Source organism: Fusarium graminearum, chromosome 1 (genome assembly GCF_000240135.3).
Source record: "Fusarium graminearum PH-1 chromosome 1, whole genome shotgun sequence".
Taxonomy (NCBI): domain Eukaryota; kingdom Fungi; phylum Ascomycota; class Sordariomycetes; order Hypocreales; family Nectriaceae; genus Fusarium; species Fusarium graminearum.
The window spans coordinates 8627223-8640180 of record NC_026474.1 but is presented as its reverse complement, the minus strand read 5'-3'; the positions used below and the strand labels follow the sequence as shown (position 1 = coordinate 8640180).

Genomic DNA, 12958 nt, shown 5'->3' with positions numbered 1-12958 from the left:
ATTCTACACCGACTCCAGTCGAAGCTATTCCCAAACAGCATTCCCGGGTAGAACCGGACTCAGCCGCTGTCAGCTGGTTCAACACTTTGACCAAGAATGATATGATGACTCAAGTTTATGGATATATATAAATACAGTAATAATAGCCTCAGTTTCTTTAGCTTAGTATGCCTAATACAAAATGGCATTCCGCAGCCTATCTCAGAAAATTCTCGCAACATCTTTCGTGGCCGCAGTCACCGCAGGCGGCGTCTACAGCTTCACAGTCTCAAGACGTGTTTCTTTGGTTGACAAGAATCTCATAACTCGTTCTGAAGATATACCGGAATCTTTTATCTCTTCAAAATCTGCCGGCGAGATTCTCAATGCCAAAAAGCATGTCTATCACTCGGACTGGCGTTTCATTATACTCGATATACCCCCGGAACACGAAGATGTCTCTGATCAAGTTTTGTTGGCCAAATTTGTCAAGGGCTTTTTTGGAGGAGCTGTCTTAAGGCCTGAGAGGTTGATACTCCAGACAGTTGGACTTAACCTTGTTCATTTTTCAAGTAAGTCTATAAAAACCATTTGCTCTTACGAGTCCCAAAAGTTGACCTCTGAATAGAAGAAGCACCAGTCCCAAGAAGAAATCTCTGGTCCCTACAAGATATACCAGAAAAAAACCTACTCCCAATCAATTCAGTTCTATTCGGAGTCTTCCAAGTATTGGACTCACATGTTACCGACTTGGAAAACACCAAAAACTCGACGAAGCAAACTGAGAGCTATGTTGATTTTGGATTTGGAAACGATAGCACCCGGTTCGCTGGTGTTCACAGGTTCACCGTTGTGAGACAACAGGCAGAGAGCAACAGTAAAGAGCAACAGGTTCAGATTCATTTCCAGCACATGACGTGTAATCCAATCGTCAACAAACCTCTGGGTCCTCAGTGGATGTTGGGGTTTCATGAGATGTATGCGGATTATTTATTCAGAGACGGCGTTGCAGAAATCAAAAGATGGATGGGCCAGTAGATAGTATCTGTAAGAGTTTAAAAATCCCCTCCCGTGTATTAATAAGTTACAATATTTCTTTCCAGTCCCCGAACCATCTACGCAGCCTCCGCAACAGCTGGGCCTTCAGGCAACTTGCTACCAGCAATGTTACACTGTCTAAACAGCCGAACCTCATCCTCCGCAAAAGCCCCAACGACTGAATGAACCAGTCCTCTGTTGTGAAAAAGAACAAGGTCTCCTTGCTCCCAGTCATGAGGGTACACCTTTTCAGGAGAAATACCAGGACGTTGAAGATCATGCACCCGCTCGCGAACCTCGGTGAGATCGTCAATCACCGTGCCGTCAGCAAGATGCAGCTTTCGGACGGCTGAGGGGTGGACCTGAAGAGCTAAGCGGCCCGTGACGGGGTTACGCCAGCACATGGGAAGGATCTGAATCTTGTCTTGCTCGATGGAGGGCAACTTGTCGAGGGGAATCTCTTTTCCTTCAGAGACTAGGCCCAGACCATCGGAGCGGGACTTTGCATCGCTCATCCACACGTATGGATGCGGAGCGTACTCAACCTTTGTGGTGCGCACAAACTCCTTGTTCTCAGGCGAGAGTTGGTCGTACATGGCGTAGCCCGACACAAAAGCGGTGGTACCAAGTGGCACAGTCATCTCCTCATCCGAGCCGTCGTCATAGACGAGGGTCTGCTTACGACCGCCGGGAACACGAACTGCGAGGAGTGTAGTGACAACCGGGGGAGCAAGACCGTACAGAGCAGCGTCGATGTGCCATCTGTAGAACCTGGTGAAATCAAGGTCCTTCTCATCAGGAATGGTAGTGGCGTGGAATGTGCGATGATGAGGATGTCTGAGCTGGATGTTCTTTAGACCCTCGTACTCTTCAACGAAGCCGTTTCCAATAACTTGGACTTGGGGCTGATGAGGGATGGTCTTCAGGTCAGGATGCAGGATGGAACGCTTTGCATCGATGGTCTTTCCATGACCATAAGAGCCTTCGGCTTCAGGATCGAAGCGGCGAGTGATTTCATACTGGGCTTTGGGCGAGACGTGGCTTTGGTTCTTGAAGACAAGAACTTGATTGGTGAAGAGAGCTTGATGGATGACATCAAAGTCGGCATCTGAGGGAAAAGTCAGTGGCTGATGACTTTTCTCTTGGTGACACGATTACTTACCAGAGGAGGTTACCGATTTTACGGGTATTCTCCCGTTGTTTTGATTATTCACGATGTATATCTGATCTTACCAGTCATGTTTTCAATGTCGATGTTTGATACAATGGCGCCAAAGTCGATGCTTGACTCGGCTGAGGGAGAAATGGGAGTGACTGTGATTTGAGGTGGCATTTTGATTTTGCTTTGATTGTTTGTGTAGATGGAATATCAATGAATGGTGAAAGATTGATGAGGTTGTTCATTTATATTCGGTGTCTTGTAGCGGGTCACGGCGGTCGCCTATCTTTGTTATCTGTAGATCCTTATCTACCATTTCATGATGTCTTATCAATAGTCATGACTTGACGCGTACCAAATACCATAATTATTCATGTGTCTTCTCATATAATTCATACTTTACCTGGACTTTGCAACGTTTCACAGGAAGATGCAACGAAACACAGCAGACGCCTGCTTAACTAGGAACAACCATGCTGACAACAAACGTGGTACGATCATCAGTGATGGTGCAATCGAAGCGTCAAACCTATTTGAGAAATACCGCAGACAATCAAAGAAACTCCTTCTCCAGAAATAGGCTCGGCGTCTTGTCAACTTCATTTTAACAAATGTCGCCATCTTGAATTCCTGGTTCTAATTGGTCGGGTCGAGTTAGCCTGTTTTGTCATCATTCACTCCGTGATATCATGCCTTGAGCACGCAATTTTGGTCCATTCCCCAGATCGACTAAGCCAAGTCAACACGTTGAATAATAAGGCGTCATGTTTCATTTCAATGCGGGGGAAACTGTATGACAAAGCCGGAGAAATAATATATAAATAACACAGTTGCTCATTCATAGATTTTGCTAGTTATTCAATTCATTGTTGGTTGTAGCATCTACTTATCGTACATTCCTCTTATATAAAGCCACCTCCAAAATGGCTCCAGGTGCTCTCATCGACGAGTCCTCTCACATCACTCTCCCTCAAGCCAAAAGCACAGAAGCCCCTCGCTCCATCTTTCCCGATGGTATCCGCACATCAGGCCAACATCCTCCTCTTTACAATGCTCTGAAACCCTACTCTGAATTCCCAACCGAGATCACTGGTCCTACACTATGGAAGAAAGAAGACTATGAGAGCAAGCCTGAAAGATGGACTCATCCCTTCACAGATGAAGAGATTCAAGAGTTAAGTGATACCGCTGATGCTTTCATTGCCAGTGGTACACCTCTCACTGGTATCTCCAAGGTATGTCATCCAAGCATCTACTTAACCTTTCCTCTCACTTACAAATTGCAGTCCAACTTTCCTCTACCAAAGCTTGGAAAGGTCCTTGAAACTCTCAGAGAAGACCTTCTCAACGGCAAGGGCTTCATCCTCTTTAAACGCTTCCCAGCAGATGTATGGGGCCCTCTCAAAAACGCAGTAGCGTACATGGGTCTCGGCACATACATCGGCTACTTTGTATCACAAAACGGTCTGGGTCATGTCCTCGGCCACGTCAAGGATGTAGGCGATGACGCTACGCAAATTGACAAAGTGCGCATCTACCGCACAACAGCCCGTCAGTTCTTCCACGCCGACGACTCCGATATCGTCGGTCTCCTGTGTGTGCACCGCGCAAGGGAAGGCGGCGAGAGTGATATTGTCAGTATCCACAACGTCTGGAACGACCTGCAGAAGAACAACCCCGATGTAGCAGAGCTACTGACCAAGCCTGTTTGGTACTTTGATCGCAAGGGTGAGACCTCAGTGGGTGAAGAGGAGTGGATCCGCACTTCAATATTCTACCTCGAGAATGGAGGTCAAGGACGCGTTTACTGCAAGTGGGATCCATACTTTGTGCGATCTCTCACACGCTTCTCTGACAAGGGTATTATTCCTGCGCTGAGCGAGGAGCAGAAGCGTGCCATCACTATCTTGGAGGAGACGTGCCAAAAGTTGGCGCTGCACATGGTCTTGGAAGTTGGTGATATTCAGTTTGTGAGCAACACACATCTCCTCCATGCTAGAACAGCATACACAGGTAAGCACCTCTTTTTCCTATTCTTAATAGTAGGATACTAACATCTTTCAGACCACAACCCTCCCACACCTCGAAGACATCTTCTTAGACTATGGCTCTCTACGCCAGAGACAGAAGGTGGATGGGCTCTTCCTTTCCATGATAGCAAGGAGAAGAAGCGAGGAGGTATCCAAGTCAACAACAACGCACCCAGATGCCCCTTGGATGCCGAGTAAAAAGTGTATTTCTTTTACAAGTTAGCTGCAGTAAACTTGCAAATTGGGGCTAGCGAGGATCGATAAGTTTGATCTATAGGTTTAGCTTCCACATATAATGACTATAATGAGAGATGAATATTATCCAAATACTGTTACTTAGTATCATTGATGTCAACACTGTTGTACTATTACTTTTGTATAAATAACACAATCTATCCGATCTACAAACGAAAACCTAAACTATCCAACCTTTATATTCTATCCTGTCTTTCTAGATATAGCGAGTAATGACCCAGATTCATCCCATGAAGAGCACGAAAAGAAATCGTGCAATAATAGCAACCAAGATAGCCGCAATAACAGGCCAGCAAGCCACGGCGACAGACCAATCAATATCATCCAAAGCATCCTCCGTAGCAGCAGAAACCAAGTTCAGCGGGAAACCGGGAGGATACAGCTGTCTTCGCCTAACAGCTCTGTCAAGAACACGTTGGGCCTCGTTCTCAATGGAAACAGTGACGCTGTGCTTGCCATGTGAGGGGCTACGCACGTACAACGTCTGACGAGGCTTGTCATATGTCCATTCCACGTTGGTGCCCTGGACGCGTACCTCGTGGCTGTCGTAATGGTACGATGGGATAAAAATCTCCGTGAGGTGAGCCTTTTCGTCCGTGGACTCCTTTGTGGCGACACTGGTCCACGTGTATTCGAAGCGCAGCGTCTTGTGGTTCCAGTTAGATGTTTGGGGGATACCCGCTGTTTTGACGGCGTACGGACGGATGATGACGTCTAGAATACGACCGCCCTTGTAAAGCTCGTCTTTCTCATGCATGTAGTTCCGGTAGTCGGGTTTGATAGGACCATTCTCGATAATATTGTCGCCGTTGATGACGGAGAAATCCTCCTTGTTCCATCCGTCACCATACTCAACCCTGTTGGCAGGGTTGTAGTTCCACAGAGTGTAGTTGAGCTTGTTGTTTTCCATGGCGGTGATGAGACCGTTCATGAGATCCCGTTGTTTGTCGTAGCATCCCGTGCGATAAGCATGTGCCTTGTTGATATCATACGAGATGCCAATCTCGCCAATAACCATGGGGATTTCACCCAGTGACTTCTTTCCATACTTGACGATTTCGCCGAGCTGTCTCGTGTAATTCTTCTTCAATCCCTTGGCGCCGAAATAAAGCGCGTTGAGAGGGATCATGCCTCGCGAAAGGCCTTGCACGTTGACGCTCATCCATGAATGACACTTGTTAAAGAGAACGTTGAGATCGTAAAAGTGCGGCGCATACACGAGATTGGTAGGACGTGGTGACACGATAACTGTCTTCTCGGCGTACTTTTGTTGACTCCATTTCTTGTTGTCGACATCCTCCGTGGGCCAGGGTGGTAGGAACTCATTAGGAATGGCTTCAATGAAGCTCATGGTCCGAGCCGTCTTGCGCGACATGCGCTCCGAGAACTTCTGGAGAAAGGGTGCATAGCAGTCGTTGTACCACTCAATTGGCTTCCCCTCCCGACCAGGTCGATGATCAAACTCAAAGTAATCGTCATCGCGAATACGGGCGATTTTCTTCTTATCATCCCACTCCCAGACGCCGTGGGCATGCCAAACACACTTGCCAAGGCCTAGTCCATTACCTGTCGGCTTTGAATCCAGCGACAGCCATGCTGAGCGACCCTTGGGGTCAATACGAGACTTGTGGGAAGCACGACTTGGCCATGGCCATGATTTAACCCAGTAATTGACGTCTTGTGCATAGCCACTTCCGAGGGCGAGTGACTGGGCAAGAGAGGGACAGTGGCCAATGTGTAGATCGGTGTCGTAGTTCCATGAGTGGAAATGATGCAGGTTGACCAGACCGCGATGGGGTTCGTTCATAGGTTCAAAGCCCATGCATGCTTCGAGATGACCTACCTCGTCGGCAAGACGTCCAAATGCTTCAACACAGGCGTCTTGGAGTAGTGTTTGGACAGAGACTTGCTCGGTGTCTCCTGGCTTGCGATAGCATTTAAGATTGGGAGCCAAAGCATCGCCTGCCCAGAAGATAGTAGCCATTGTAGACGCCGCAAGCTTCTGGTATCCCGACGGCCAAAGAAAAGGACCTCCCGGCTCTCTAGGATTGACGGGTTCACTTGCGCGCTTCTTTTCGTCTTGGCTGTGAACGTAGGCAGCGCCCGTATCAGTGAATGCTTCAATGTCCAGGCCAACTACCTCAAACGTCCAGCCGGGCGCACCACTACCGCCGCTATACCGACTCCAAACATCTTGATGGGCGCAGATAAAGCACTTGATACCATACTGCGGCATCATCTCAATCAATTGGCGCAGGTATGCGATATACTCGAGGTCCAGATGCTCTGGATCAGGCCCCGCATGACCAAGGGACTCCCATGTGACGAGCAACCTTACAAAGGGTGTACCCCAAGCCTGAAGCCGTCTAAAATGTAGCGGAGCATCTTCGAGAGGAAAAGGTCTTCCTACGAATGTCACGGTGCGGTGGCTTTCGTAAAAGCCGTGGTCAAGGTGAGACAGGCCATTCGGCTCAGTGGGCAGTTTAGAGGCGCCTGAAAGGTTGAGGCCACGGAGGAAGATGACGCGTCCGTAAGCATCGATGAAGTGGTCGTCTTTTATTCGAATTGGACCGCCCAAGGCTGCATCTGAGAGATCGACTGCTGCGTGGGCAGACATAATGGGCGTAATTGAAGCTAAGAAACGGACACGTTGAGTTGCGCAAGCCTGCAAGCTCAAGACAGGAGTCAAGCTGCACTGAACTCGCCTGGGTAGTTTAGCTCCACCAAACACTTGGCCTTAATTAGCGAGAACGGTGTCGGAGTATCACCAAGTCTCCGAAGGTTTCGCCCCATTAACAATAAGCTTAACTTGTAATATGCAAACCATATCTTCATGAATTAAATATGAGTAAATGCTCTAGTAATCAATAAACGCTGTGCTCATTATGCTCGCCCAGTGCTCCAGCACTTGTACTTCCCACCTTAATCTTCGGGTCTGTCCTTTTTGTTCAGCACGGCATAACTCATTCTGCGCGCTGTTCTATCGCCCCAATTCATCACCGAGAGGCCCGGCGAGCGCCCTGTGGCCACCGTGGCAGTCTTTTCCTGACTGACATCCCCTTCGACGCCGAAAGAGTATGTTCTCTCGCCCGTCGGATCTGCTACGATTCCGAATCCGATCTTTCGACTCTTGAGCTCAGCCTCTTGTTCCCACCGTAGCTTATCGAGACTGGAAGCTCTCGACGCGGCAAGAATGGCCGAGAAGCTCAAGCTTCGCATGATGGCGTTCTCCTCCATCGCTGCCACGCCTGATGCGACCGCAAGGATTGTGATACCCATAGAGATCGCATACACAGCCCACAATTGTGCGAAATTGTAAAAGAAGCAATTCCTTTCTTGCCATCTTATACATGAATAATCCAAGCTTTTTGGGCTCTTGATCGTGCCAGAGTAATTAGAGGGTTTGGCAGCCCATGAGACAGCAGACATTTGTGGATCCGACAGGAATGATAATAAAATCTCCTCGTAAAACTTTTGCACTTCGAGGGGGAAGTCCTTGACGGGAAGATAATTGAGGCGATCAACAAGTCTTGTCTGGAGAATCTTGCTATTGACATTGAAATGCGGCATTGTTGTGGTACCATTTAGAATCGCCCGCAGCTGGTATCCTACAGCATGGTACGCGGCCGTCAGTCGATAGTCCGAAATGTTCTGAGGATATACGTAATTCTCTTCGGGTTCTGCCACGGTTCGATCTTTGAGTCTTTTGTCGGGATCCTTTTTGTCAGGTATCAAGGTCGTGTCGATCAACTTTTTGACAAACTTGCGGCTCGTCACATTGTGAGACTGAACCCCGCCGGTGTAGTTTAATTGAACTTTGTACTTGGTTTGGTAGTGCTCGCATCCAAATATGATTGGAGTGTATGCCTTGTACCAGTCGCCTTTGCGCGGCTCTGGGGGCTGAGGCTTGTCTCTGTCCTCAACATCAGCGTAGCCAAACCATAGGATGGGTTCGGTCCGGAAGACACCTAGGTGTTTCGGATATGGTGGCTTCTGCTTGGGTCTTCCGCCGATTTCCGCCTCCTTTATTTGCGGATTCTCATAGTCTCCTCGGTCGAGCATTGCATAATATGTGTAGTTTCCCATGGGCGCTATGTCGTTTGTGTCAAAAGGACACTTTGCGTTACCGAGCTTCTTGACCTCCGCGTTGACTCCCTCAGCCAAGGTTGTACATTTGTATCCGGGACCAGTGAACTCGATGGTATAAGAGCAATTCCAACCTGCACCGCAAATCTCCTTCGGCGCATTGGGTCGCATGATTGTTTGCTGCGCGTATGCCGTCTTAAGGGCAATGGACTCGAACTGTTGACTGCCCCCAGTGTAATAGTCAAACTCGTTGGGGTCGGTTTTGTTGATGGATTCGCCAGCTGCGGTAGTGTTCCAGAGGGATACAGAGGTCTCAAAGTAATTGTCGACTTTGGCTGGAGTTCTCCAGTAAACCTCCCTCTCGTGCTCGAAGTTTAGGGTGCGAATGTTTGCGCACTGCGTTATCTCCTGCTTTTTCTGCGGCTTGACGGTAAGGGTGTAAGACGTGAAGATAACAATCAGAGGCGACGTCCAAATAAATATTGTCAGAGCCATGGCGAACTTTGCGTTTACCCAGGCCTCCCAATTGAGCAAAGCTGTCAAGTCTTCGGACGCTGCGAAAAGCGAGTCGAGAGTTGCAAGCGTAAGCATCTTGCGACGAATCATCATCAAGACTCTCTGGCGGAAAGCTAGGACGACGGCGTTGAGGAAACATGCCTTTGACAAGAATGCCAGAAGGGCGCCGTATCGAAGTTTGCCCTGCTGATCGTTTGCGACTTTGTTGTGAAGGGCTTCGTAGTAGAAATGATGGCCTATAGCAAAAGCAATTCCCGACAAGACGAGAATGTACATGCTCCAAGACGGCTTCCAATTGTGATGCCACCAGTCCCAAAAGCCATTATTGTGCGGGGGAGTCGGCGGGGGAGGACCGTGACCAGCCGGGGGCATATTCGGAGGAAGATCTCTTGGGCCACCGCCGCCTATCAAGAGTGAAGCTTGGCTATCTTCTCTATAAGCTTGCGGTCGTCCGGAACCCGGCGCATGAGGTTCTGTAGGTTCCCATATTCCCAACGGGGTTGAAGCGCCATAGTAAGCTGTGTCGGTTGTATTTTGTCGCGGGAGGAAGGGCTGAGCTGCGCGCTGGGAGAAGGAGGTCGTGGCGTAATCGGGAGAGGTATATGGCGAAGGAGATAGTTTGCTGGCGTTTATCGGTTTCCTTGCGATGGAAGGGCTCGTGGGTTCCCAATCCTCGGGTGGTGATGTTGGATCGCGACGGGAGTAATCCCTCAATTCCATGGTGTTGGGATGAATGGACATATAGATAGACGCTGGAGATGGAGGTCCTAGCGGCCCGTTCGGTAGGTACCGTAAGTTCCCCGCAGTGCCCTGTGCTTAGAGAGCTGGGGCCCTGAAGTTATAGTATTGGGGGAGGAGGAGGACAGCTGCGGAATCAAGTGTCGTGTCGCATGAAGATGATCGTCGGGTAGCGACAGGAGGAAGGGAAGGTAAAGAGGAAGAGTGAAAAAAAAGAAATGAAAAAAAAAGACCCTTGACCTTTAGAGATTACCTACCCATGGGTCATGGGCATCATGGAGCCTTGTTACTGTGGCATTCAGCACTAAACCCATCTCTGCCATCGCACCGCCAGGGCTGAGTTGTGGTTCTGGGTAGCATCGCCGGTTCCTGTAGGGCTGGCGTTTCCTTGATTGGAGCGTGTGGAGGGAAGCTGAGGGAACGCAAAAAGCCACTCAGTCCAATAGCCAGACACTGGCGCGGTCTAGACTCTTGGAGTTTTGGGTAGAGACTACCTACTCAGTCCAGTCTAGGCTAGCTGTTGAGGTAGTTGGGCTAGGTAATGGGAACCTTTTTTTGTCTTGCAATTGCTTGCTTGCTGACTGTGTGTGATGAAGAGACGGTGGACCTAAGCCTCCCTCCTGCCTCCGCCACTTTAATTAGGTGCCACTACCTAAATGTAGGTGTTGGGTGTGCTATACTAGTATGTATACCTAAATTACCACGCGTCGTAAAGCTTGGTTCAGACCGACTCCGATGCCGATGCTGATGCATAACTATTGCTGATGCTGATGACATGTGAGGGAGAAAGGATGCTTACGTTTTCTTCAGCTATCTACGTACATGCACAGACTGACTGTAGGTTACGTATGCATACAACTGATCGGAAAAGTGTCATGTCATGATGCCAAGTCTAACCGAAGCTCTTCCATGACGGACCGTCGTACCGCTAGGTTCCTGTGCATCTATGCCATTTCTGGTTATACTCTCAACTTCACTCGTTACTAAACGATTAACCGGACTGAGATTATGGTTCCACTGTATTTCCAAGCTTTTAAATATGAATATCTGCCATATTTCTGAGTTTCTTTCTTCTCTCCTCTTCAATACTTCGCTGTCTAATTAATACAACGTTCTGTTCCTGGTAGCGCTCCTGTCAGGTCAGGTTGGGTCAGCACAGCATATCACCATCTCCACTATGACTGCATCCTCTACAGCCACCATTCGCTCGTATGAGCTGATGTCTCGCACCGTCAATGAGCCCCCTGTCGCTGCATCTCGAGAATCCCTCAGAGGCTCAGAGTATCTTGAGGAATCTCGAAGGCTTGGATCTCACCCAGACCGTGGGTTTTTGGATGGAAGCGGCAATGGCCTGGAAAGTGTCACAGCACAGAATGTCCCCGAGGTCATTGAGAGTTGGAAATATCCCCCTGAGAATGTGTTCAAAACCGGTGCTTCCTTTTGGAGTCTTTTGACGTCGGGCGCCAATGACGCTGCATACGGTGTAAGTCGCACCGAGAGTTTTATTGTTTCAATGGCTAACATGATCCCAGGCTTTGATCCCATACGTATGTGCACCCTACTCCTCTACCAAACTATACTAATAACTCTACAGTTGGAAAAATACTACAACCTGAGCTACATTGTGGTATCCCTGGTTTTCCTCTCCCCCTTTGTGGGATACATCCTGGCTGCGGTTCTGAATAACACGTTACACAGACGCATAGGGCAGAGAGGAATTGGCGTTACTTGCGGTCTCTGCCACATAGCCGCTTACATCATTATCGCACTTCACCCGCCGTACCCTGTCCTTGTTCTTGCATATTCTCTTGCTGGGTTTGGCAACGGCATCAGCGATGCGGCTTGGAATGCCTGGGTCGGTAACCTTGACAAAGCCAATGAGACTCTTGGCTTCCTCCACGCTTTCTATGGCATTGGTGGTGTCATTAGTCCATTGATTGCTACAAACATGATTGCAAAGGCTGATCTTCCTTGGTATACGTTTTACTATGTTATGGTAGGTCCATGGCACACCTCTGAAATGATAAAACTCAAATGTTGACTATTTTACTTAGATCGGCTTGGCCGTTATTGAGCTCGTCACTTGTTCGTGGGCTTTCTGGTCCAACGGCCCGGAAGTCTATCGTCAGACTATGGATGCAAGCAATGAAGATAACCAAGGCATGAAAGAGGCACTCTTTAAGCTTCCGTTTGCTCGCGTGACTTGGCTTTGCGCCGCATTTCTTCTTTGCTACGTCGGCGTCGAAGTTTCTGTCGGTGGCTGGATTGTCCAATTCATGATCCGTGTGCGAAAGGCCGAAAACTACCCAGCAGGTATGACCTCGATGGGATTTTGGTTAGGTCTTGCAGTCGGCCGAGCCATCCTCGGTTTCGTCACGCCTCGTCTTGGTGTCAAAGTTGCCGTGTCCCTTTATCTGCCTGCTGCCATGGCCATGCAGTTGATCTTCTGGCTGGTGCCGAGTTTTTATGTCTCTGCTGTAACGGTAGCTCTACAAGGGTTCTTCTTGGGGCCCCTGTTCCCTGCTGTTGTGGTTGCTACTACTAAGATGTTGCCCAAGCACTTGCATGTTAGTACTATTGGTTTTGCTGCAGCTTTTGGAGGTAGCGGAGCTGCTGTTCTGCCTTTTGCTGTGGGTGCTATTGCTCAAGCCAAAGGCGTCAAGACACTTCAGCCCATTATACTTGCGTTTTTGACTGCGCTGCTGGGTTTGTGGTTATGCTTGCCCAGGATTGGCAAGAAGAAGGACTGACAGAATGGGGAGCTATTTGTATCTGAATCAAGGCCAATATCAGATAATATTCAAGTTCTTGTATCTGAAGTGGATTCGAAATTAATATGAAATTTATCAGACTGTTGTTCAAAATGAACTAAGTCACAACATCAATCACAATCACAGTCTAGCATGTAGTAATACACTTGGATATTTATATAGTTGCAGAATAAAGACCTTAAATTTTAGATATGCTTGCCTTGGAGATATAGTATCTGGTCCAATGAATATGTTCACCGCCTATCGCAGGCTGATGTTCTTCGACATCTGTAACAGTCAGAAATTAATCCTCAACCTTTCACCACTTTTACTTGCAGAATCTAGAATGAAATACCTGGCTTGATTATGTTACGACTGAAAGTAATGTCCAGTCTCAAACATTCGTG

General features: G+C 48.4%; 6 protein-coding genes across 6 annotated transcripts; 3 read left to right on the top strand and 3 right to left on the bottom strand.

Annotated features, from left to right (window-relative positions):
- Positions 1 to 181: 181 nt before the first annotated feature.
- Positions 182 to 1017, top strand: FGSG_02693 (uncharacterized protein; the record flags this gene model as incomplete). Its single annotated transcript, XM_011320342.1, has 2 exons — positions 182 to 551; positions 686 to 1017. 2 exons carry the CDS (start codon positions 182 to 184, stop codon positions 1015 to 1017), a joined length of 702 nt encoding a protein of 233 aa, XP_011318644.1.
- A 23-nt stretch (positions 1018 to 1040) lies between these two features.
- FGSG_02692 (uncharacterized protein) lies at positions 1041 to 2380 on the bottom strand. Its single transcript, XM_011320341.1, has 2 exons — positions 2180 to 2380; positions 1041 to 2125 (listed from the first exon to the last, which is right to left on the bottom strand). The coding sequence occupies exon 2, from the start codon at positions 1611 to 1613 to the stop codon at positions 1095 to 1097; it is 519 nt and encodes a 172-aa protein (XP_011318643.1). The 5' UTR covers positions 1614 to 2125; positions 2180 to 2380; the 3' UTR covers positions 1041 to 1094.
- A 719-nt stretch (positions 2381 to 3099) lies between these two features.
- Positions 3100 to 4404, top strand: FGSG_02691 (uncharacterized protein; the record flags this gene model as incomplete). Its single annotated transcript, XM_011320340.1, has 3 exons — positions 3100 to 3411; positions 3463 to 4189; positions 4241 to 4404. 3 exons carry the CDS (start codon positions 3100 to 3102, stop codon positions 4402 to 4404), a joined length of 1203 nt encoding a protein of 400 aa, XP_011318642.1.
- A 280-nt stretch (positions 4405 to 4684) lies between these two features.
- On the bottom strand, positions 4685 to 7078 carry FGSG_02690 (uncharacterized protein; the record flags this gene model as incomplete). Its single annotated transcript, XM_011320339.1, has 1 exon — positions 4685 to 7078. The coding sequence occupies one exon, from the start codon at positions 7076 to 7078 to the stop codon at positions 4685 to 4687; it is 2394 nt and encodes a 797-aa protein (XP_011318641.1).
- A 202-nt stretch (positions 7079 to 7280) lies between these two features.
- Positions 7281 to 9783, bottom strand: FGSG_02689 (uncharacterized protein; the record flags this gene model as incomplete). The annotated part of the gene is made up of 1 exon (XM_011320338.1): positions 7281 to 9783. One exon carries the CDS (start codon positions 9781 to 9783, stop codon positions 7384 to 7386), a length of 2400 nt encoding a protein of 799 aa, XP_011318640.1. The 3' UTR covers positions 7281 to 7383.
- Positions 9784 to 11020: 1237 nt separating this feature from the next.
- Positions 11021 to 12551, top strand: FGSG_02688 (uncharacterized protein; the record flags this gene model as incomplete). The annotated part of the gene is made up of 3 exons (XM_011320337.1): positions 11021 to 11284; positions 11396 to 11797; positions 11856 to 12551. 3 exons carry the CDS (start codon positions 11021 to 11023, stop codon positions 12549 to 12551), a joined length of 1362 nt encoding a protein of 453 aa, XP_011318639.1.
- Between the last annotated feature and the right edge of the window lie 407 nt (positions 12552 to 12958).

Excerpts from the sequence above, each read along its gene's own strand:
- FGSG_02692 (XM_011320341.1), bottom strand. The coding sequence starts at position 1,613 with ATGTACGACCAACTCTCGCCTGAGAACAAGGAGTTTGTGCGCACCACA.